General features: G+C 44.5%; 1 protein-coding gene across 1 annotated transcript in view; it reads right to left on the reverse strand.

Annotated features, from left to right (window-relative positions):
* Positions 1-25,391, reverse strand: part of CFAP44 (cilia and flagella associated protein 44) — a 74,295-nt gene extending 48,904 nt beyond the window's left edge. Inside the window, exons 1-12 of the mRNA XM_019526843.1 lie at positions 25,322-25,391; positions 21,177-21,329; positions 18,001-18,126; positions 15,980-16,151; positions 14,782-14,944; positions 8,775-8,877; positions 8,247-8,463; positions 6,765-6,879; positions 6,082-6,246; positions 3,396-3,551; positions 2,809-2,856; positions 1,930-2,029 (exon numbers count right to left, since the gene is read on the reverse strand). Coding sequence (XP_019382388.1) covers positions 1,930-2,029; positions 2,809-2,856; positions 3,396-3,551; positions 6,082-6,246; positions 6,765-6,879; positions 8,247-8,463; positions 8,775-8,877; positions 14,782-14,944; positions 15,980-16,151; positions 18,001-18,126; positions 21,177-21,329; positions 25,322-25,343 — 1,540 coding nt within the window. The 5' untranslated portion in view covers positions 25,344-25,391. The remainder of the gene's footprint in view (positions 1-1,929; positions 2,030-2,808; positions 2,857-3,395; positions 3,552-6,081; positions 6,247-6,764; positions 6,880-8,246; positions 8,464-8,774; positions 8,878-14,781; positions 14,945-15,979; positions 16,152-18,000; positions 18,127-21,176; positions 21,330-25,321) is intronic.
* Positions 25,392-25,581: the final 190 nt, after the last annotated feature.

The following is a 25,581-nucleotide window of genomic DNA, read 5'->3' on the forward strand; positions in this document are numbered from 1 at the left end:
AAGGAGCTGAAGAAGGCAGCACTGCAATGCAGACCCCACATCCCACTGCCATGCCCTGTGCCCCTGTGCCCAGGGCTTTGCTCCCTGCTACCCCCCATGCGCCGCTTCCCCAGGAAGCCTCAGGGCTGGGGACACGGCACAGCAGGGAGGAGAAGTGTCCTCAGTGGGATCAACTGGAGAGGGAGAGGGGGATGCAGGGAGGTCCCATAAGGGGAAAGTGTGTGTGTGTTCATGGCAGGGAAAGTGTGTTTGTGTCTGTGCCCATGTGCAAAGAGTGAGTGAGAGTAGAGCATGTGTGTCCATGTGCATGGCAGGGAGTGAATGAGCGTACGGTGTGTATCCGTATGTGTGGGTCTATGTCTATGACAGGGAGTGAGAGCGCCCCCATGGGCAACAACAGCAGACTGGAGAGTCCCTAGCCCATGGCAGGCAGCCCACATCCACCCTCACCCCACTGGCCTCTGTTCCGGCCGTGGTGAGGGGAGTGGGGGTGGGAAGCAGTGGGGAGAGGTGGGCATGTGCCCCCCCACACCCCACCCAGCTGAGTCCACCCAGCCTCCCCCATGGGACATAGAGGCCCACCCTGCCCTTGGCAGCAACAGCAGCACCAGGAGGGAAAGGTGCCCCTCTTCCCCTGGGGTCCAGCTCCTGCGGGGGAGAGGGCCTCCAATTTTGCATTTGCCCAGGGCCCCAGTAAACTTTAATCTACCTTTGCACTGACTACAGGCATAAATTGGTCAGCCCAGCCAGCCAGGGGCCAGACTCCTGCTTGTCACCTAGACTTTGCATTTTCAGCACCCTCATGCTCAAGCCAGCCCCTCTGTTACCCAATGGCATTACCCAGAGCTCAAGGCTGACCACCCCCTACCCCCAACACTCACTGGCAGGGTGGGGCTGCTCTGCCCCAGGTCAAATTACTAATGTCCCAGGGAATATGTAGATGCTGAGCCCAGCAGTAGTTTACTGTTTCAGAGTTGATTGCTTCACATTTATCGCACATGTAGATGAACCCTCATTGTAATGGTTTATACCAGATCATTTCATACTGGCATAACTGTTTCATCTGTCTGTACCCGGACATGTTCTAAGGTAAAGTCCTATGCTGTCAGTCTAGGAAAATATGATGTGAACAGACTTGAATATGGCTTTAAGAAAAATGCTTATCTGGATTCTTCCCCATTTTAATCTATTTAATAGCCAGCTTCATTCTAGCTGGAATTAATGAGTTAATAGAGACATCTATTCACATGCAAAAACTTCTATGCCAAATAGCATTGATGACGTGCCAATTAGACTCAGCTGGTAGAAATTTAGTATTTGGGCAGAGAAATACATTCTTAGTAGCTGATAAGGACATGTCAAAGGCCATAAAGCACAAGTGATGCTAATGTCCTGGCCAATATTTCTTCTCTCACACTAACCAGTGCTAATGCTAAGTATGAAGGCTTGTACAGACACATTTAAAATATATATATTTTAAGTTTTATAAAAGACGCATAAGTGTCCAAAGCTGGGTACATGCTCTTTGCTGATAACAGGCAACTGCTAGGAAAGGCATAGGTATTAATAGGGCATTACAAAAGCTGGTATAATCATTATTGTCCCACAGAGCCTTGAATATGAAATCTTTTCAATCATTGTCTCCTAACGAAAAAAGCTTGTAAAGCTTCCCTTTGAGAATTTCTTTTATCAAAGCCCAGTTATCAAAATCTGATACACCTGGCACTTTATTTCATTAATGATCTGTCCTATCTTTCAGGATACTGTCCCAGGAATAAATGACTAAATTTTACAAAGTAAAGGGACACGTCCACCTCAAATCCACACCAGTTCAAACAGTGTCATTCTCAAGTATGGGTCAGAGCTACAGCCCTGCCCTTAAAACGTAATAGTTGCAATGAGGGAAAGAGAGAAAAAAGCTGTACTTACGGTCAAGAGCAGTTGTGGCCATGAGGTATGTGACAGGAGACACATCCATTGCTTCTATTTTCCCAGAATGAAAAGTAAATAGGCACTCTGGATCATGAGTCTACAGAATAAAACAAGGAAAGAGGTCTTGCTGTGTGAGGCATTATAAGCCTTGCATTCAAACATGGATACCTCAGAGGAACTCTACTGTCTCTACAGACACATATTGTGCACATATAATACGTGGGGTCTGTGCATATAATAGATGCCTATGAATACAGTTTCACAATGGTGTCATGAGCAAATTTCTACAGACATATTAAGCACCTGTACTTAAAATGTTGGCAGTATCTACATAAAAATAAAATGGAATCATATTAGAGTAAGAAGCACTATGTTGGGGGAAGAAATTTCATAATCGAAAACTACTCTTCCAGAAGTTGAGAAAATAACTTTAAACCAACAACCAGGTAGGCCACTAAAAGTCTTTTCCCAGTCCAAAGAGAGAGATAGGTTTCTCTATATACTCCTATCTTCATAATATACTTTATACATCACTTTTTGCCATAATAGCTTTGCAGTTTAATTCTTCAGTTTTCATTATTCAAAGACTACTGAAATCAACAAGAGTTTTCCCGTAGCTTTCAACTGCTTTGGGGCAACCCTTAAGTATCTTTATTTTAATTTTTCTGGTCAAATGACCCTCTCCATCAATATTTAAAATCCTGGTCAATAACTGTAATTGATGAAGCAGTTAAAATAAGTTATAACAAGATCTGGTCACAATTCTAAATCCTCAACTGTTCAAGGTAGGACTGCGGAGCCGTCTATTGTAATTATAAAATGCTATTAGGAGGGAAGTATATAAATCAGGGGGCAGAAGAGGAAAATAAAACTTACGACATTTGAAAAAGTCAGATCGAGCTTCCAGATTGCTCCATTGGAATCCTAAAGAAACAGAAACATTTAATACTTGTATGTCTTTTCAAACCGAGTATTCAACCAGTTCCTTACAAACATTCTTTACAAATGTCAGTAAAACTTTCAAATGGTCTGTGTGAAAGAGAATTTGGGCTTCAGAGAATCCAATTGTGTCAATCAGATGAGGTGCTCAGGATAATAAAGCTTGATTATCCTACTTCCACTTTCTCCTTTTGGTTCTCAAAGTCAGAAAATAGTTTCATAGTTTCATAGTTTCTAGGGTCGGAAGGGACCTGAGTAGATCATCTAGTCCGACCCCCTGCCATGGCAGGAAAGAGTACTGGGTCAAATGACCCCAGCAAGGTGTTCATCTAACCTCCTCTTAAAAACTCCCAGGGTAGGAGCCTGCACCTGTACCAGTGTTTTACTACTGTAGGAGGAAACAATAGTAATTCTACAGAAAAACAACAGATTACTTCACAGTAGATTTCCTCTCATACTGCATCATCACCTTTCTTGTTATATATTGCTCTGTTGAGCTGATACAAATGCAAATGATGTGTTACCTGGGCATACCAAACAGGTTGTCCATGGTCATGGATTTTCATCATGAAGCTCAGGTTGACATTCTTGCCAACTAGAAGTTCATTCATATGCTCCATCTCTAGTAGTCCGGTGTCATCTACAGAATCGGCTGTGTCTATCGTTTCAAAGTCCCATACCTTCAAGAAATTGAAAGGAAAAATACTAGCAGAGCTTTCATCAGTCCAGATGTCAACATAACTCACATTAACAGATACAATGGACATATAGCAAATAATAAACCAGTGGCAGCTCCGTACATATAATATAGAACCATTTCCCTCCACATGGCTAGTTTGAATGCAATCTGGATCCATGATGAGAAGCAGCAAACATTGGTAGCCTATGTAAAATGACCTCATTCGACTTTCAAAAGCATAATTATCATAGCACCCAAATTGCCAACCTGCCAATCACAACTGCAGCTCCAGAGCTGGTGCCATCATGTGGGTTTTGGCTTCTACAACCATGATCCACACTTCCATGAAAGAGGCATCCTGGGATGAGATGGTCTTCATCTCTCTTCTACAGGTAAGATTCTGTTCTCCTACAGGTTGGCTGATCTCCTCCAAAGGGCTTTAAACTAGGTTCATTGGGGGACGGCGAAGCAGAGGATAATGAAAACCTAGGATCAATGAGCCATGATCAGCCCAGATAAGCACTAAGGTAAGCACTAAGGGGCCCGATAGACATCAGGAGATGGGGATACCAAGGGCACCTGTCACGGGGCTTAAATGTCTCTACACTAATGCTATGAGCATAGGGAACAAGGATGAAGAACTTGCACTTCTGCTTGCAAGCAACAACTTTGACCTGGCTGGACTAACTGAAACCTGGTGGGACCCTACTCATGACTGTGCAGTAGGCATTGAGGGTTACAGGTTGTACAGACGGGATAGAGTGGGGAAAAAAGGGGTGTAGGGGTTGCGCTCTATGTTAAAAAGACAATATATATCCTCTATAATCAAGATGGAATCAGAGGAGGGACAAACCGAGGTACTGTGAGTTAGGATACAAGGGGGTCAGGGGGACTTGGTAGTGGGGGTCTACTATAGATGACAAACAGGTCCAGGGAGGTGATGTTTCCTCTCTATGCAGCACTGGTCAGGCCGCAGTTGAAGTACTGTTTTGAGGGAGCACTTCAAGAGGGATGCGGAGAATCTTGAGAGGGTTCAGAGGAGGGCTACGCGTATGGTCAAAGGCCTGCAGGCAAAGCCCTATGAGGAGAAGCTGAGGGCCCTAGATCTCTTCAGCCTTCGCAAGAGAAGGCTGAGAAGTGATCTTGTGGCTGCCTATAAATTCATCAGGGGAAGGCAGCAGGGAATAGGAGATGCTCTATTTACTAGGGCACCCCCTGGAGTAACTAGGAACAATGGCTGCAAATTGACGGACAGCAGATTTAGGTTGGACATTAGAAAGAACTTCTTTGCAGCAAGGGTTGCCAGAATCAGGAATGGGCTTCCAAGGGAGGTGGTGCTCTCCCCTACCCTGGGGATCTTCAAGAAGAGATTGAACAAGCACCTGGCTGGGGTCGTCTGATGCCAGCGCTCTTCCCTGCCCAGGGCAGGGGGTCGGACTCGATGACCTACTGAGGTGCCTTCCAACCCTGACATCTATGAATCTATGAACTGGCACTATTCATCACCTGAAAATGATGGGAAACAAAGTATCTGCTTCCTCCAGATAGCGTACTGATGGAAGAAATGCAAAAGAAAGATTGGAAAAGGTTGCACTGCCATTGCCTGCTCCAGATGTAACAAGCAGATTTCAGTTTCAAGAGTTGTTAGTCCACCACCTATTCACCCAGCTAAAATTTACGAAATGGGATAATATCAAAGCTTTTTTAAGGGGGAAAAAAGTCTTGTCTGAAATGCACTGATATAAACGACACTTAGATGTTCTACAACAGAAAGTTTATATGAGAAAGAACATTGTTTTATTCCTTGTTGTTTCAGTATTAAACTGAGCTTTGTATATACTCATTCTTTCACTTAATACTCATTTAGCTTCCCATTTTTGGGGGTCTACCAACAATAAAGAAGAATACTTTCCTAAAAGAAAAGAAAAATGTGGAAAACTCCCAAATACTAGCAGGTGGAAGGAAAGGCAGGCATAGAACCTGAAATGATTTTTAGCTCATTTCTAATGGATTGTATTTTAAATTGAGAGTGTTCCATTATTTTAAAATAGACAGTGATTTATTAATTGATTGAAATAAATGCCTCTGAGATAAAAAATTGCGTAGGTGCTGGTTAGTTACACAAATCTAACTGATTTAAATGAATGTCAAAATGATCAGAAAATTGCATTCAAACACCACTGTCCTTTAAAATCTTAGCTAACACATTAATACGGCTTGAAAATGACAAGTTATGAATAAGAAAAATTATATTAGAGACTGGTCAAGAAAGAAACTTGTTAGAATCATCACTGAAATTTATACTGACACATTACAGCATAGGTTAGAAGTCTTTTAGTACTGTCTGATCCAAATGCCAACACTGTAGAAAGACTCCAGTTTTTATCCAGATTATGCTAGAAATTCATATTGAATGATCCTCAGTCTCCCTCCATAAACTAGCTAAGATAGGCTAAAGATTATTGTCTTCTATGAACATTTGCAAGCCCCTATACACCAATTTGTATCCAGACTACTACAAAAAGGCTCACCCTGACATATCCATCTCCTCCAGCTGTGACCAGTTCACCCTCATCCAGAACCAGCTGATTAACGGGGCCACTGTGACAAGGTCTATGTCCAGTTCGACAGAGCTCTACTTTGATGAGGCCCCCTTCCCAAAGGAGTAAGTTGCCCCACTCTGACCCAGAGATCACCTTCAATGCAAGGGAAGAGAAATACAGAAATCTTATAAGCTATCCATGTACATGCATTCCTGGCAGACTAATACCAGAGGTTCTTTTCAGAAAAACAGGAGCTGCTACACCTGTTGAGACATAAGCATTTGTTAGGGAATGTATAAATGGTGAGGGGATTTAACTCTTATAGGACCATTGGGATGGTTAAGGGTTTGGGGTTTCTTTTTGTCTAACAGTCTTAGTATTTTTTTTTGTTCTAATGTTTACAGCATTCAGCACAGCAGCCTTAGATAACAAGTCTCTTTTGTCCAGGAATCATGATAATAATTGATATTTTTAAATGGTTACAAAATAAACCATCTTATTTTAATTTAAGATCTACACTGGCTTATGGGGGCTGAATGTAAGACTGGATTAAACTGTCAGAGCACACATCACTTTGGAGTCAGTGGTAAGACTCCCATTGGTTTCAGTGGACTCTGGAGCAGTCCCTGCAAGGGAGAAGTAGTAAACAGGTTCACCTCTTACTGACTCACCTTCCCATCAGGCAGTTCCACATACCCTACGATGTCAGTCACTGCTGTCTTACCAAATCTGCCCAATGCCCCCTGTAGCTTGAGGCCAGTGAAGGTGTGGGCCATCTTCCAGAACCTGAGCATAGGAAACAGAGCCTTCTGGGTTACAGGGGTTTTTTTAAAACATAATCTTTAGTATCTCTCAATCTAGAAGGGAACCGTATGGGGATATGTCCAATAGGTGCAGAGTTTGTTAACTTATTTATTTTTAAATATGAGGTTTTGCATTTGCTTTTTTTAAATGAGAGAAAACTTTATTATATCCACATTCATTCTTATAGAACTACTTAGCTCCCCAAAACTGTTCCCCTCCAACTCCCAGAAATAACCTATGTGAAATGCGTTGGCCGGGGAAGGATGGGGTAACCAAATTAGTACTTAAAATAGATCATAAACCAATTTATATATCCAGTCTTGCTGTATTTTCCATATTTACCTGGAAAAGCCTACTATTCTCTAGTTGAGCTTCAATGTAAGATGCTCACATGTTTATACCCTTAATATATACACAGTTAAACACTTTCTGCATAACTCCAAGGACTGTGGTAGGGTTGCATAAATCTACATGAGCATACAGGTTGGTCCTATAGGTCCATAGCTACTTTTACACATTCAGAAATGTTCACCAGATACAGAAAAATCTTAGGATGAAAGAATTATAAATAAACTGATCTCTCTTATTGCAATTAGAAATAGTTATAGTTAGGTCATAGTTAGTCCACATTTATTTTAACTATGGTTGGGGTTCAGGGTTCGACACTGAATTGTGCTAATGCTCAAGGATAGATCTGATGGCTCTTTTTCAAAGTGTTCCCAAAATGCTTTAAGTCAAAGTGGAGGAAATCTTATATGAAATCAATCAATAAACCCTTCAAAGGTTTTGGACATATTTGATCTGGATATGGAAAATACGCTCTTTTCTTGCTTTAGATCCAACTTAGAAGCAAAATGAGATCTAGGGATATAAATCTGATTCTTCTATAAATTCAAAAGGACTTCAAAATAATCACTGCTATCATTTTATAAGTCATTTGTACTGCAGTAGCATCCCAGTCAGGCTATTGGGCCTTATTGTGTTGAGCAGTGTTCAGACACAGAACACGGATAGGGTCTTGTTCCCTGCCTCAAAAAAGGTTAAAGTTTTTACTCCATTTTTATTTGACAGGCTGGCCAAGAACCACTCCAAATGCACTTTGGATGGTCAACAGTAAAAATCACCTCATTTGGAAAAAGCAAAGGCACCAAAAAGTAAGCTATATGAGCAACCTGACTGTCTGTATGGTCTTAACAGCTTTTAATCATTGCCATTATTATTCCTAAATGGAACAGCATTCTCCATTGGTCTTCACCTGTTAGCAATTATTGCTATCATTACTAATCAGTCATCTTGTAGGATTCATGACTTTCTTGACACTTCATATTCAGCACATTAAGCAAACCTACTTGATGTGTCCTGTTCCAGAAGTAGTTAGTTGCTCTTCGTTTTCAAGTGAGAATGTGACCTTATAAACATCCTGTGAAAAAGCTTTGGACCTCAACACAATCTTTTCCTGTTTCCAGTCCCAAACTGTCAACATGTAGTCAGGGCTGCTACCAACACTGGCTAGTAAGCTGCCAGAATGGTTGAAATCAGCAAATGTGTAGGCTTCCTCTGTCCCACCTGGAAGGACAGACGCCCCAAAAAGAAAGAAAAAGAGAATGGTAGGACAGGCAGCTCAATGAGATCTCCACTCCTGCGGTCATTATTACTACTGTTTCAGCAGCTAATAGTCACCAATTGGCTATTGCTGCTGTTTGAAAATGTTCAGATACCCCAAAATGCAAAGACAATCATGGACAACTGTCTTTACCCTCATTTCAAGTACCTAAAAATATTTTTAAACCTAAAAATGTGACATTACTCCACTTGCTGGAGTCTATACACACTGCCCTGACCACATAATATTGGAGAAGCAGTCCTAGTTAACATACCTCGCAATATTCTATAGGGCCTTAATGAAGGATATTCATAGATGATGATGTTTGGTTTCCTTCCTTTTTCTCCTACTGCAAAATACTGCTTACTAGGGTGTACCTAGAAAAAGCAAAGACCCTCTTAGATATTTTCCTGATCTCTTGGGCAGTATTCAACTCAATATTGAGTTATATTTCACACATATCGCAGAATCATGACATAAATTGTGCAACCATGCATAAGCCTTTTTTTACATCTCATTTGCACCTGGCTCACTTGCCCATCTCCTCCTGAACAACTGTTGAAACTATAGTGTCTTTTTCTGCTTTTGAAGAAAGGAAATATGGATAAGATGTAAAGAGCAGATGTGATTCTCTAAGAATTATTTACAATGTAACAGAGAAGCACAGGGCCAGATTCTGAAAGCTTTACTCATGTGGAATACTATCAATAAACAGTGGGACTAGTCATCAGGGCTGTGCAAAGTTTTGGTTGCCAATTCGATTCGGAGGAGATTTGGCCCTATTCGGCAGCTGAATCTCCAAATCAGGATCTAACCAGGAGACCCATTAAAAGGTCCAAATCAAATCTGAAGCCTCCAAACCAATTCAGAGAGATTCAGAGATTCAGATTGGCCAGGGAGAGACAGGCACAGCCGAGGCAGCTGCGGATTGGGGGCTCTGGGTGCTTGTGGCAGAGCTCTCCCCCCTCCAACGCCACGGGGCAGTGGGGGGTAGCGGGGATCACCCCCCATCCCTGCCTGGCACCTGCATGGCAGCTGCCCTATGGTGCGGTGCAGTGTGGCTTGGCAGGGCACCACACACTGTCTGGGAGCTGGGGTTGCTGGGGTTGCTGGGACTGAGCGGTGCCAGGCTCCAGCTGACAGGTAGATACACCTCAGCTCCCAGACAGCGTGTGGCACCCTCCCACTGCACCTGCATGATGTGACAGCTGCCATGTGGGTGCCAAGCTGGGGAGGCACTCCCTGCTGCCACGTGCTGTGCAGAGGGACTCTTTAATGAGCCCTCAGATGCCCTAATTGCCACTGCTGCAGCCAGTGAGTGCAGGGCTTTTTATTTATTTTTAAGTTCCGGGAGGCTGGGCCAGGCAGGGAATGCAGGGCAGCCATGGGAGCTTCTTCTGCAGCTCCCCCAGCTGGGGAGATACAGGCACAGCTGGAGGAGTCTCAGGAGAACCTGCAGCTACCCAGCTGTGCCTGCCTCTTGCTGGCTGTCTCCAATTCTGATTTGGCCGAATTGAATGGGGACAGTGATTCAGATCATTGAATCAAATCACTGTCCTCTAAATCAGCCAAATCTGAATCCGAATCGAATACTTCCCTATTCGCGTAGGCCTACTAATCATGGATTAAAGGGTACTAAAACCAAAATAACTGATTCAGCTAGAGGCAGGGTAAATTTGCACCTTACAGAACAGTGGTGCTCAACCTTTTGGCTTCATGGTGTGGATGAATAGCGCAGGGCTGGTCCACAGGTCAGATCAGGACCCAGGCATCAGGACTGGGCCCAACACCATCTCACCAAGATCAGGCCCTGCACAGCCTGCCCTGATCCTGTGCATCCTGGATTGGTCCCCATGCACCCTGATCAGTCCCACACCATTTCCACCTGGATCAGACCATACCACCTCTGCCTGCCTCAGTGCAAAAGGATTGTGCTCTGCCCGTCTTCCACCAGGCCCTATATGCCCAATATAGCACACAGGGCCATTTAACTAGCTGTGGGACTCCAAAAGATAATACACACACACACACACACACACACACACACACGTATGTATTATGTATGTATATCACAAGCTTTTGTGGGCTGCATTTCTCATTTACCTATGTATTTGAAGTTCCAAATTGTAGGATAGATGAAACATTAAACTAGTATAAAGTGTAATTAGCAGAGAGGAAATATTGAACAAAAAGAGTTGGTTTTATCTAGGGCACTTTAATAATTAAAACATTAAAACCACAAAAAGTGAATTCCAGATGGCTCATCAGATCTTGTGAGTATATTGGTAATGTGCCCTGAAGCCTAGACATGAATCTGCTACCTTTCTGCCCAAGTCAGGTAGTGTACATTGGTTGACTGAGATATTTAAGATGACTACACTTTCATGCCAACCCTTTAATCAATACTGCTATTTACTATTTTGTGCATGCCATAGTAGAGCAGAAGTTATGGAAATCTCCCATCGAGGAACTCAAGCCATGCCTGTGTGATAAGCCAGAGAGAAGCAAACCCCACCTGCTCGCTCCTGTTCAGTGCAGGCCAAAACCCAAGAAGTTATGTAGTATAGCTAATTTAGAGCAACCTTGAGTATGTGCCAAGTGGTGCATCCAGGCCAGAGAATCTGAGAATGGGAGCAGGATGCAGTCTCAGGGACACTCTACACCAGCTATCCTGCTCTGAACGAGCAGGGCACATTCCTTGAGAGTGGTCTTGGACTCATCATGGAGTCAGAATAGACAAAGTGATAGACAGGGCAGTCCAACTGGCAGTCCCTGGGCTGCATGCAGACCATGTGGGAGTAGCATACTGCACAGTAGAGGAGGGCCCAGGAGGACATGTCACTAGCACTGCCCGTGCAGCACAGGGGTAAGGGATTGTTCACTGCCTGTGAAGCCCCCACACTGGAGGGTGGGAGGTCATGCACTGCACATGCAGCCTACCCTGAGAGTTGCTGTACCACACTCTAGCAACCAGGCAACCTATCATCCTCAGCTCTTCAGGGTAACTTCCTCACTGTCCCACCTGCAGGTAAAGGGAGATAGGTAGATCGGCCAACAGGGGTCATTATGGCCACCCTTGAGGCTGGTTCTAGCACATTTGGTGCACTGGCTGGGAAACACCTGACAAGGGGTGCGGGGTTTGTAACAGGAGCCTCTGCCCTTGTCACTTTCAGAGGAAAAGACTGAGCTGCCAGGTAACAGCAGGACAGCAGGAGCAGGAGGCTTATTTGGGCTAAGGGGAAACACTTGTGTATGGTGGAGAAGCCATGGGACCAGAAGAATGGTGCCCAGAGGGGTAGAAACTCAGCTCCTGAATGGGAGCAGGCAGTCTGGCTCTGCCCTCTTCAGGGAGAGGTGCTCCAAGGGAGAGAGGCTGCAGTAGATGCACCTGCAGGCCCATAAGGGCTGGAAGGAGACAGCTATGACGGAAGGATGAAGAGCTGGGGGTCAGTGACCCAGAGTGATATCTGATTTTAGCTAGAAGTGTAGCAAACCCCCCAGTTTTACTTTTTTTTACTTAAAAATACATTCCCTCCCCTTCCCCAACCATTTCTGACTTTCTCTCTGCCCTCTCTATCCCTTATAAGTAGTTATAAGTTGCCATAGATAAGCTAAGTTTCTGTATTCCATTATTGTGACAAGCCCCTTTTTATATTGTAAATAGTGTTCTGTTATTTTTGTATTGATTGTTACTGGTTTATATTGTATTCCTAGTATGTTTGTATTGATTTTTATTGTTTTATATTGATATTGTATGATTAAGGCCTGTTCCTGTAAGTTAACCAAAATAACGTCAAGCCTCCATCTTGTAATGTTAAGTTTCCATCTTTGTGTCCCCTGCCCAGGCATACTCTATTGTAATTGTGTTGCAGCTGTGACTCCTATCTACCTCTCCTATGTAAATTGGTTCCTGGATGAATGAGAGTGAATGAGGGTGCTTGAGACATAATGGCAGCAGGCCTAAAAATAGCTCCTGCCAAATGACTGGACCATCAACTTAATGACTGGACCATCAACTTAGCAAATGGATCACCGCTTTGCATTGACTCTCCCTGAAACCACAGACCTACTCCCAAGACCAGAGACAAAACTCAATATTTGAAAGCTAAAGACCCTCCAAGAAACCAGTAACATGGAAACAAAGAACAGAATAGAAACCAGCAACCCCATCATTGTATCCCACCAGACAATGAGGACACTTGGAACTGCATGACCTCATCTGAACAGGACTGGCCCTTGCCTGGGCATGTCCTGCCCATTGGAGTCACAGGTAGCCCACCCCTATAAAAGGGGTGGTAGAGTGTGACCTCCTTGAGATGCCCTCTTCATCTGGACCAACACTACACCACGCCACCTATCCACCCAGAGGCCCTGCCGGCGACCCCCTCTGGACAACACCTTGCTGGAGAAGACCCCAACTGGCTATTGAGGATCAACTCTCAGCTTGGCATAGGTAGCTATCACCCACTTTCTTCCCCCAAACAAGGGACCTGAGCTCTGTCCCTGCACACCTTGACCTCAATCCCTCCATTAAGCCTTTCCTCTCTTGCTATCATTGTGGGGGTGTATGAGAGAGTTTGTGTGTGTGTGTGTGTGTGGGAACCAATAACTTCATGGGCTGTATAGCATGTTGCCTGTTTAATAAAACTGTTATTCTGGAACCCCGAGTTGAGTTTTGTCTTACTGATCTCCTAGCCCTGCTCCAATCTCTGCTGTCTGCCCTCTGACCTTCCTCCTGTCTCTCCCCAGCTCTCGGATCTTTTAACCCCCACCATCTCCCAGCTTCCCCCGGTTCTGCCCTCTGCCTCCCAGCTCTCTGCAACCCTAACCTGCCTCCCAGCTTCAGGCCTGGTTTTGCCCTCTGCCTCCCAGCTCCCCCACTTCTAGACATCCTGACTCTCTGATCTTTTAACCCTCACTGCCACCTGGCTTCTCTCTTTGGCCCCTGCAGCCTCCAGCTTCTGTGTCTCCCAGCTCCTTACCTCCCAGCCTCCTCCTCCTCCAACTTTTACCTCCCAACTCTTGGCTTTTTCCTCCACCGCCCCTCATGTCACCTCTCTGCTGCTCCTCCCAGCTTCTTAGACCAGCTCGGCTCTCTCTCTGCTGCCTGGGCTTGATCCCCTGGCTCCACTTCTTCACCTTCTCTGTCTCCTGGATTTTCCTTCGCCCCCAAGAAACCCCAGGGCACCAAGTGACCCCAAATAACCCCAGGCACCAAGTGGCCCCAGGTACCTCCTAGTGTTAACACACAGTCACCACTGAAGTGCATGTTTGTGTGTATGTGCATGTGTGTGTGGACCCATAGCGTTGTATGTGTAGTTTGTGTGCATGTGTATAATTTTGTGTCGCACCTTGCTACCTAACAGTGCAATACTGAGATCCCGAGCATTGATCTGACTTATGTCAAGTCAACAGAAGCAGTTTGCTGGTGTCTTGGCTTATAATTGGAAGACCAGGTTGTGGCTGCGGGGGAAATTTGGAGGCCATGCAGCAGAGTGCCAAGGGGGTACTCTGTGTTAAGTCCTGTATAGGGCAGGGATGCAATGAGGCCAGGGAGCCACAGCCCCAAACAGTGGACCAGGGCTAAGGGTCTCAGCAAGAGAAAAGGAACCAAGATCAGAAGAAGGCCAAGGCTCAGCCAAAATGATTAGTGCCCAACAGGCAGAGAGTGCAGACAGGGCTGGCAAGTCCCATGAAAAATAATGGAGTGGTACATGCTAGACATGGGCATGACTATGGGAATGGCTGGAGGCCATGATTAATGCCCCTAAGGCAAATTAATGCTGAGGGCATGGAGATAGGTCAACAGGGCCCAATCAGCTAGGCCACATGGGCCCAGGGGGCACACACTCAAGGACTTTGGGAAACATCCTCCCAACGTAAAATATCATTTCTACAAGATGTATCAAGTCAGACAGTGAGGAAGTTACCCTGAAGACCTGAGAGACAGGTAATTTCGCCACTAGAGGGAATTACAGCCACCCTTGGAGCTGGTCCTGTCACAGAGCCACACACCTCTGGCACTGCCCATATAGTGTGGGGCAGATATTGTGGGGCTGTGTGCCACCAGCACTGTGTGCACATAGGGGTAGATCCCAGGAGCCCACTCCCCTAGGGTACAGCCCATGCTATCTGCAGCATGGGGGTTGCACGCTAGTGTTGCATGCAGCCCCTGGCCACACCAAAGTTGGAAAGCCCTGCCTTAAGACACCTAACCTGTTTTCACTATTATGAGTAACCTCTAGAAAAGAATCTCTTCTGTAGGAAATAAAAAGCCATACCGTGATCACACCAATCCCTCCACCACTGCTGCTCCGGAGGTAACTCTGATATTTAGCTTTCATGTCTAGGAGTACAAGCTGATTGCCAGCTATGTAGAGCAGTATCTGACTATCCAACACCTGCAAGTTTGCCCGTCTGGTGCAGTCATAACCAAAAGAGTGTCTGACAACAGCTTATTAAAGAAAATAATTCATCCCAGATTTCTACTTTTATTTCTTCCAGGCAATAACAATAAAAGTATCAGAACAAACATAGATGGGAATGCTGATTTGGATGGTCAAGATTTATTTTAAGACTGTGTTCAGTATAGAGTTAAGGAAAATCAAGATTTTATAAATGAGGAAAACCTAAGTGAAACCTTCAAAAGGTTGGTTTTCCATCCTTCTAATTCCATTACACAATCTGCTTTCGGTGGCCTATCCAGATCCTCTATGGCTTCCCAAGTAATTGGTATCCTAATGCCCCAATGCTCTTTTTCCAAAGGGAATATAAGAAGTTTATCAAATTATTAGGAAGTGAACTGTAGGCAAGACACAGAACCAACGCAATGTTTTACACTCACCCACTGCCTCTGCCTCTGCAAAGAATTACAAAGAAGTGTAACTCTTTGCAGGTCTGCGATGTGGGGAGGCAAGGTTGTTTCCTACTCTCCATATTTCCCTGCACAGCCATATTAGGGTGGGACACATAATAATCCATTATAATAACTACTCATGCTGGTAAACTCTCTGCCTAGTATTAAGTGCCTTCAAGATCAACACTCTAGACTTATGTTTCAAAGTGAATTTAAACATGACTGGCACAATTCAGACCTCAAGCTCACCAGTTCTATATCAATGTGTATGACCACACATTTTTAATGGGAGATGTCTTGGAAATAGGGTATGTGGTAACAGAGAAGTCAAGGTCTCTCACTACTGCTTCAGAGGTATGAGCTTGAGACTCATCCTGAATGCCACTCCTCAGCTGACCGTGGGAATCAAAGGTGGCTGGATATTATACAGGTCACGTCATTCCCTTATGCATGCCACTGGCTACAGAAACTACCCTGCGTTAACCTCACTAGCTCAGTAAACTGTCAAGCCTGGATGGACCTTTGACGTCTGATTATATTGTACTAGTGTAAGAAAAGGCCCGACTACTTCATATATGAAAACCCTCGTTCTTGGTCCACACAAGGCTGGAGAGGAAGGATACATGAGAACAAGAAGGTTACTGGGTATCCCAGAGTCTGAAGTCACAAATGGTCGTGAACACAAATCTTCAGAGTTATAGAAGAAGGTTTCAGAGATTTTCTTTTCCAGCTTCTCAGGTTTATGTTTTCGTTCTGGATGTTTTTCAGTATCTTCAGGCTCCTCCACATCTTCCTCTATAGTTCAAAAATGGGAATGCATGGAAAAGTTTTACATATGATACTGATGTTTATATTTAACTGCAAAAGTGGAATCCTTGTTCTTTCCTTTCCTCAGAAAACTAATAGGCACTCCACATCCAAAAATGCATCAGCTAACTTTGCAAGAAACTAATTCCTCCACTAAGTTTACAACAAATGTTCCTGCATAATAAGAACATTTTGAAACTTCAAGGCCCTATATGCACAGGATAAAATTTCTATATCTGTAAGATAATTCATCTTTATTGAACTTAAATTTTGCCATCTTAATTGTACTGAAACAATTTTAGTTAAACTCAACTTGATGTTTAGGTCACAGTGGCCATGTCTACGTAAGCGCTTAACTGCAGACTAGATTAATTAGCTGTGGAGTAAAGCATCACCGTTTATTTGTGCAAGGGTATTAGGCGACAGTAAACTAATTAATGTCGCAGTTAGGGGACAGTGCTATCTTATGGTGGGGTAATTTACTGAGATTAAACACACCCATAGACACTGACCACGGGCATAAATTGTGCCTGGTCAGCCCAGGCAGCCACGGGCCAGACTCTTGCCTGCCACCTAGCCACATGGCTCCATACTTTCAGCAGTCTTGTGCCCTAGACAGCCCCTCTGCTGCCACCCAGAGCCCAGGGCTGAGTGGCCCTGGTATAAACTGCTCTGCCCTGGCTCAAATTCCTGCTGTCCCTAGCTTACATGTAGATGTTGAGGCCGGACATAGTTTGACATGGCTCAAACTGCTCTAGAGCGTATTGCTTTGATTAACTGCATGTGTAGATGCACCCAGTTAGATTTAAAAACTAAGCCAAGTTAAAGGCTTCAGTAGATATTGGGGGTATTGGTTGTAGCCCTATTGGTCTGGAATTTACAAAGCACCTTTCATAGACAAGCCAATGAAGTTCACTTCATAAATCTACTAGATACAAAAAATCATGGAATAAATATAGACTTTGGATTTATGGCACAGTATAACCTTCCTGCCATCCGATAACCCCAGGTAACCACTCTATACTTTCCCAGCTGCATTCTGTCACCTGTGGATACTCCCTTCTTTTATTTTCCCCCTCCTCCTCCCTGCTCCCACCAACCTGCCTCACCTATTAATTCCTATTTGCTCTAATCCTCCATGCCAAGCATTTGCATTTCACAGACCTGCATTTTGCATATTGGCTTATGGTTCTATTCAAACCATAGAGAGTAGATACAGACCACCAGACTCTCCCGGTACCTCAGGAAGGACACCTGAACCCAAAAGCTTGCAAAGAACAAATTTTCCAACTATTCAGTTGGTCTTATAAAAGACATCACATTTACCTAAATAGCCTCAGTAGATATTGCACATATGTCATTATACTAAATAATCAGTACAAGCATTCAGTTCTTCGCTTACTTGCATATGGCAAGGTCCCCTGAAGTCCCCTGAAGACTAACAAAGTCTTACTAATGACAGATCACTCTGGACAGTTTTTTACTGAAACTTTATGTACTAAAAGAATAATATCAATGTGAATTCCAGTCAGTTACAAAAATGAAGTAAAAATAGTTCCAAGTTTCGTTCCTCAAAATAAATTTCCTTTCCCAATTTTTGTGGATTTACAAAAATCAGAGTGAAGAGAGACTGTAGAAAGAAAAAAGTGGAACGTGCTGCATGGTTAGTGCTGTGAAATGCAAAAAGCACACCAGCAGGGGGAAAAAAGCAGAGAAAGATAATTAATGCACTTTAGATGCAATAGCTTTAGATGACGTTATGTCTTACAGCAGTAGGCAAAAAATGCAGGAAGTAGCAAGATGTTTAAATCTAAATCATGTGTTAGACAATACTCACGCATAATACTGCTACTATCAGATTCACTATTTTCCACAGACTTTTCTATACCTTCTTCCTCTCCTTCTGCTGGTGGTATCCCTCCTTCAATTGGTAGTTCTTTTGGAGGACTACTTTTGCTTTCCTCTACAAAGAAAAATTACAATAATTTTCACTTCTTAAGAATGGTTTCCAACAGACTGTATTTACCTATTTTGCTTGTACTTGCCATGATTAGAAAATAAAGCACATACAGTTCTGAAGCATTACAATTCCTCCTGTCTTGCAATGTACTTCCTGTTATTCAGAGTTCATTTAATTGATTAGAACTGTTTTATTTTTAGGAGAAAAGAACATTCTGAGAAAAAAAATTGCATCAACAGAAAGAATGAAGTGCAACATCAAGAAATAATGTGACAAAGCTTCAGAAAATACCCTCAAAGAGCCACACCAGGCTTACTGACAGGCCACATCTTCATGCTAACATCATATACTGATGCACAGAAATAGCAGCTGGACCCAAAGTACCTAGACACAAGACATGTCTACGAGAGTAACAATTTAAGCAATGATTAAAAAGGGTTAAGTAACCGAGGGCTTTGAGAACAGCCTTTCAAAAAAAAAAAAGAAAAAAAAAAAGGCCTTTATTGCAGCTCCGACTGGAGAAGCAGGTCTAACAAGCATGGGATGTCAGAGAAGTGGTCAAGAGAGATAACTTCTGGCCACGGAGATAAGTGCACAGCTCCTGTAGGATGTGCCATTACTGAGCAGGGTCAAGGAGGAACTGGGTGGAAAGTTCTGAGGGAGGAGAAAGAGACAGCTGGTGATTCACATTTACTGGTAAGGAGTTGATGATTTGCATCCTGGTCACCACTACTTTTGTCTAAAAAGACAAAAGTCTTAAGAACTATGCAAGTTCCTAACTAAATGCTTAATGTACTGCCAACCACTATGTCACTGGGATACTGAGAGAATGGGGAAATGATGTAATAACTGGAATATATTCTCCCTGTAAACTTGGGAAATTCATCCTACCTTTTGCTGAAAGTTCAGGCCATCTCAGAGTCCTGCTCTCCAGCATTCTCTCCAGATTCAAGTTAAATCACAGTCCCCCAGCATCCCAAGATGCTTTGCACCTTTCCTGCAAACCTCCCTCCCCCTTGTGGGGTGGGTGGGCTAGCCTTGGCTGAAACTGTCTGCTCCAGCTGAGCAGGAAGGCACGCTCTAGTGCCCTGCAGTTTCTGGCATGTGCCACTGCAGGCATGTGGCTGCATTTCCAGAATCAGAAGTGAATGTCTGTTCACTTGCTTATCAGTTCAACCTACACAGTTTAGACTAACCTGCAAAGACTGAATTGATTCAGCCTCAGGCTTTTTGACTGTCTGTACTTAGTCTAGATATGTAAGACTTTTCCCATCCTGCCTGATTCTCCTGGTTTAAATTCTCAAGTGTTTTCTCATCAGATCTCTGTTTCTCTGGGTTTTCCCTCTCTCCTTTAAAAAACAAGAGCACACGTTACAGACAGATCAATACTGTCAGTAATTTATTTCTATATTTACACAGATTACATGTGTGCATGGTTACATTCCCCATAATAAAAAAAAATCTCATTAATCTTTTTAGGTGGTCTAATAGGAGAGTTATAAGTCTCATAGCATATGCTGCCAAATCTCATGATTTTACTGCAAGTCTTTCACTACTGGGTATTTTTTTCTTACAGCTTCACTTCCTGGGATCGTGAATCACTGCTTCCATTTAAAATAGTAAAAAAAGCTTCTAGTTGCCACAAATGCATAGAAAGATCTGAAACCATGTTTGCAGAAGAGCCAAAAGACAAAAAAGTGGAAACTGCAGTTACCTTTTAATCTCAAGATCCTTAACCAAATCTCACTGACCCTGTCTAATGATTGCTGAATGTTTGAGGCTCATAATACTGGAAAAGGATCTCCACTTAAAGAGCTAAAGTGAGTTACACAGATATTTCTAGACTTGTTAAGAATGGGGAGTCCAGAGACCTGAACTCTAGCTCCAAACCTTCCACTGTCTTGTGGTAAATTTGTACCAGGTACTTCATCTCTGTTGGTCTCAGTAAACATTTATGCATTACGATAATAATACTATTTACCTATTTGATATTTAGGGAGATAAGGGTTTTAAAAGTCCAAATTAGTGCAGCTAAATACAAGATTTTGGTCTGAGGAGTAGAAGACAGCATTACTATGTAGTCAAAAGGCGGCATTTAAATACTAACTCATAAATGTAAAATGTACTGAGAAGGTTCAGAAATGTTGTACTCCCTTTGGTCACAAGCCCAATGCCTGCCCTGAGGTTGCATGTACATCCAAACGTGATTATTTAATAATGTGAAAACAAATTTACTGAGGCAACATCTTATTTATTTATGTTACCCTCCTGTGTTTTTCCCTTTTCTTTACTGAAAAAGTTAATTAAATGTAAAAAGCTAGATAGACACAATACTGAGCTGATATTTTAAAGCTGATATTTTAAATGTGTAAGAGTCAGTAATTAAACAATCACAATAATGGAGCCTTCTATTATTTTTTGAAACTAAGCATATCTGGCAGTTAGGGCCAAAGAGTGAGAGTCGGAAAATCTGTGCGGGGGAGATGTTGTCTATCCCTGCCCCTGCCACTGCCTGCCTGTGTGACCTCGGGTAAAACACTTCACCTTTCAATGCCTCAGCTCCCAGGAATGCAAATAGAAATAATAATACCAACTTCTATTCAGCACCTTGAGAGGCTCAGAAAAAGGGAGGCAGAACTCAATGTTTATAGAATTATGTGTTTATAGTAATAATCAGTGATGAGCTGAATATGAAGTAGAGCAGCTCAAAGCTATGCCAAGCTTGTCTGATTTGATTTCTGACTTCACACCCATACTTAGCCGACAAACAGTTTTAGAGAACCTGGTGGCTTCAGAAGGTTTTGACTAAAATCAAAACTTACACAATCTCTGGATAGGTACAGGGGCCATGAAGTAAATCATGTGCTTTTGTAACAAAGTTTGTAGAAATGGATCTGAAGAGTCATAGAGCACCCTATATCCATTCCCTTATTTGATGCATAGTGTTAAATTACACATTCATGTTTATAATGTTCAGAGTTTTTCCTTTGGAAAGGAGACCTTACCTAATGACCAAAATATTATATTACTATATAGTGTTAGCTTTCACTCACCTTCTGTTGAGGGTTCAGGCACCTTCTCTGAGACCAACTCTGCTTCAGCATCTTTGGAAGTGCCTGACTTTCCTCCATTTGCAAGTTCCTGTTGGTTTAACTCCTCTCCAGGTACCACAACCTCAGGGCTCTCTCTTGCAGGGTCTTCCTTTTCTTTATGAACAAGAGCAAGCCATTGAGGCAAATCACTACATGTTCCTTTTAGTCTGCATCTTTTATTATAGGGCCGCTACAATACTAGCTCACAGCGCTCCTAAGGGGCAGAAGCAGGTGCAAGCAATGGAAACTCTGAAGAATTTAAACTGTCCTCAAAAAGAATTAATCTTCTAGTAATGTTGATGACAAAGGAAATCTTCCACCTGTGGGTCTGGGCAGTGTTGTTTACAGCTTTGCCAAACAGCAGCAAGATGAAATGAATCTGACTGGTCATTTTCTTGGCTGCTATTGAAAATCCCAGAGAGATTATAATTAGATTACTCATAGTACTGCACTGCATTTATAAACCTGTTGCTGCTATGGAAAACTAAAGCAGCAGCATATGTGGATTCTGGGGCTGTTTATGAGGGAAGTTAGTCACCCTAAGGCACAAGTGTAGAAGAGGAGAAATCCTCGCTCCGCCCTCCCCACAACCACAGAACTTGGGGTGAAGAAGTGTTGCATCCCTTCCTTCTCACAGCAGTCAAGAGGCTCTAGAGCAGGGGTGGCCAATTATTTGGACTGGAGGGCCACTGAAGGAGTTTTGGTGATCTGTTGTGGGCCGGGGGGGTTGCTGACCCAGCCCAGTGCAGTGGGGTCAGGGGTTGCTAATGCGATACAGTGTGGCAGGGTGGGGCCTCACCTGTGGCCCGGCATGGTATAGCAAAGGAGGGTGCTGACCGGCCATGATGGGGGGGAAGGGTCATTTGATCCTATTCAGCCCCAGGCCCATCTGTCCCATGCCCACAACAGAGAGCTCTGGATGGAGCGGGCAAGCGAGGTCTCCACAGAGACTGGCCCAGACACCCATGGGCAGCGCACACTCAGCTGAGCACGTGGGACGGGGCTGCAGGCAGATGGGGAGCAGTCCAGGAGTGGGACAGGCAGGCAGGACTGGAATCGAGAGGTGGTGACCATTTGCAGCCAGGCAGATGGGATGGGGCCATGGGCAAGCAGGGTGAGACATCTGGGAGTGGGAGAGGCGACTGAGGCTGGGGCTGGGATCATGAGGCAGTAACAGCACGGGCCCAGGGTCCAGGACCCGGGCCAGAGCTGTGATCCGCTCCCTACATATCCCTGCCCATAGAACCAGCGCTCATCACAGGGATGTGTGGGGAGCAGATCATGGCTCTGCTCCAGCCCCCAGCCCCACACTGTCACTGCCTCACAATCCCAGGCCCAGCCCTGCCCACCTATCCCACTCCCAGATACCGCTCCCCACTCACCCATGGCCCCATCCCATCCACCCTGCCAAAAGCACCCAGCCCATTGGGGACTCAGATCAGTCTCCATGAAGATACCACTTGCCTGCCCATTCTGTCTAGCACCATCAGCTCTGCATGCATGGTGGACTGGCAGCGGCAGCCAGGCAAAGTGAGCCACCACTGCTGGGGCTGCCAGGAAGCTGAATCCAGCTACCGCACTGCCCCCACACCACCACATGCCCAGGGGTGGCAGGACTGGCCACACATACCATGGCCCAGGCTGCCTCCCATGCCTGGACCAAGCAGATCCAAGAAACCTGCTGAGGGCCAGATAGAATCCCTTGGTGGGCTGAATCCAGCTCGCAGGCTATAGTTTGCCCATCCCTGCTCTAGAGACAGCAGCAGAGATGGAAAACACTTTCCCTTCCCTAGAGGTTGGGCTTTAAATGAACAAGAAATTTAATCAGAGACTGAGATACAAAAGATTCACAGATTCACAGAAGTTTAGGGCTGGAAGGGACCTTGTGAGATCATCGGTCCAACCCCTCTGCTCTGGGCTGGAAAGACTGCTAGGGTCAAATAACCTCAGCAATTTGTGTGTCCAGTCTCCTTTTGAAGATCTCAGGGTAGGTGCCTGCACCATCCTTGCTGGAAGTCTATTCCAGAGTCTGGTCACACGAACTGTGAAGAAGATGGAGAAGCCAAATAGGATTCAGGCACAGCATCCTTGTACAAACCTCTCCCTTTGCAGTAGAGGGAGAGAATAATTGGTCACTATGAACAGTGGTTCTCAGATTCTTCTGGGTTGTGCATCCTTTTCTAAGTAAGTTATATTACTGTACCTGTATGATTACACATTATAGATAATAAAGAAGTAAAACTGTTTCAAACTGTAAAACTTCTCCAACAACCGGTGTTATTCTTCTTTTTACCCTTTCCCTCCTTTGCCTGCATTAGTATGAGCCCTTTCCCATCTTCTGCTGTCCTATTCCTTTCTCTTGTGAACCTTCTATGCATGTGTTGCAGTCCAAGAGCTAGAATCACCCCTGTGTCAGAAAGACCGCATTAGCAGGCTGCCTTTGCACCTTGCTTATGTGTTACATATGTATAAGATATTTACATGTTAAATAAAAATAGAATGTATGCACAATTCTGACATTAGCTGCTAAAACTGTCTATTCTCCACATCATCCAGATGCCCTTTTGTCATATAAGCCAAATCCTCAGCTCTGTTAAAATCTGTTGGTGTGAATAAAGGTTAGTCAGGCCTTTTGTGAAGGGGAAACACAGAACAGGTCACACCAACACAGCAGTTACTCATTAACTTGCAATAAAAAGAACAATTTATAAAGGATCTTAATATATAGCAGTGAAATGTAAAACTGCAGCTGCAGCAAGTAATAAAAGGAGCAGTTTTGAACGTGGTCATGAGAAACAGTAGGCACAGCTTGTTTCAGCTAAGTCAAGAGGAGCTGAAAGGCAGCCATAGGTCAGACGGAAAGTCTCCTGTGGGGCCCTACAATTCTTCCTGCAATCAGTGCATGACAAGACATTTAGATGGAGCCCAACCTCACAAGCCCTGCAGTAGCTGCATGATGCAGCTCTTTTTTCTGAATAAGAGTACCTGCAACCTGTGCCCTTTTAGGAAATCAGATAGAACCCCTGACCGAACAAGCTGCAAATACAGCTATCAGTTAAGACAGGGACTGAATGAACTTTGATAAGAGAAGGGCTTGTTTTTCAGGCATGCCTCCTTTAAGGCAAGGAGTTGTTTTTTTGCAGTTGTTCTAAGGAAAAGTTGCAGCACATTTGTGTTTATATATATATGTACAGCAGGGACGGGGTGGGGGTCAGTTCACTATTGTCTGGTTCCTAGTGAATGAAATATTAACCATAGTTCAATTTCCTTCTGCCTTTGCACAGTGGCTCAGGAGAAGGCTTTAAGAAAAGATACTGGGGAGAGGGGGTAAAGAGGGAGAGAACTCCTTTTGGGATGACCGGGCTGCATATGCAGGGCCATCAAACTGGGTTGACCCTTGTTATTTAGGAAGTTTTCTGCTCCTGTATTCTGCTTATGGCAGCAGTTCCCAAACTCTAACAGATTACCTACCGACAATTTAAAACGACACAACCTTAACTACCACCAGCAAATTTTTGTCACATAAAGTAATTATAAAAAATCTGTTAACACATACCACTGACAGGCTGTCTGTGTACCACTGGTGGTATCCATACCACAGATTGGGAACCGCTGGGGTACGGCCATGTCTTTTGATTTCTTTTTATAAGCATAATCCTTCATGGCAAGGTAGTATTTACCTGTGATAACTACAGGGGGGTTATTTCTCTACCAGCAGGTGGTTTCAGTGCACCTCTGTGTGCAATACCAACTTGCGGCTCAGTTTATAGCTAGACACGCCTATGGAAGCTCCAGGATAGAAAGGAGATCTATTACAGATATTACCCAAAACCCTTGTTTCTCATTAAAAAAAAATGGCATGGGAGCCGAGTTTAGAAAGTGCAATGAGCTCAGAAAGCCCCTGGGGCAGCAGGGGCGGGATCCCCTGCACGGGGCACCCCATGGGAACAGGAGGAGCGGGGGATCCCCTGTAGGGCACCGTTCGAGGCCGGGTCTCTGTAGAGGGGGCGCAGTGTGAAGCGAGGCGAGCCCCCCTGAGGGGGTGCAGAACGGTACGACCCTCTCCCCCGCGGGGGTCCCCCCACACCCGCCCCTGCGCTCTGTACCTGAGGCCACCTCCTCCTCCATCTCTTCGTTTACCTGGTTGCTAGGCAACCGCTGCAGGACCGCGGCGCCTCCTGGGAAATGGAGTCCGAGCCCGGCCGGCGCAGGTCCAGTGCGCATGCTCCGGCGTAGCGGTGGGGGCGGGGCTGTGTTGCTCTCAGCAGCCTGGGGCGTGGAGTGTGCCTCCTGGGGGTGGGGTGGAGGGGGGGGTGTGAGAGAGAGAGAGAGAGAGAGAGAGAGAGAGAGAGAGCAGTGTGTGTCA

The sequence above is a fragment of the Gavialis gangeticus genome, unplaced genomic scaffold (assembly GCF_001723915.1).
Source record: "Gavialis gangeticus isolate Ggan-Ray unplaced genomic scaffold, GavGan_comp1, whole genome shotgun sequence".
Taxonomy (NCBI): domain Eukaryota; kingdom Metazoa; phylum Chordata; order Crocodylia; family Gavialidae; genus Gavialis; species Gavialis gangeticus.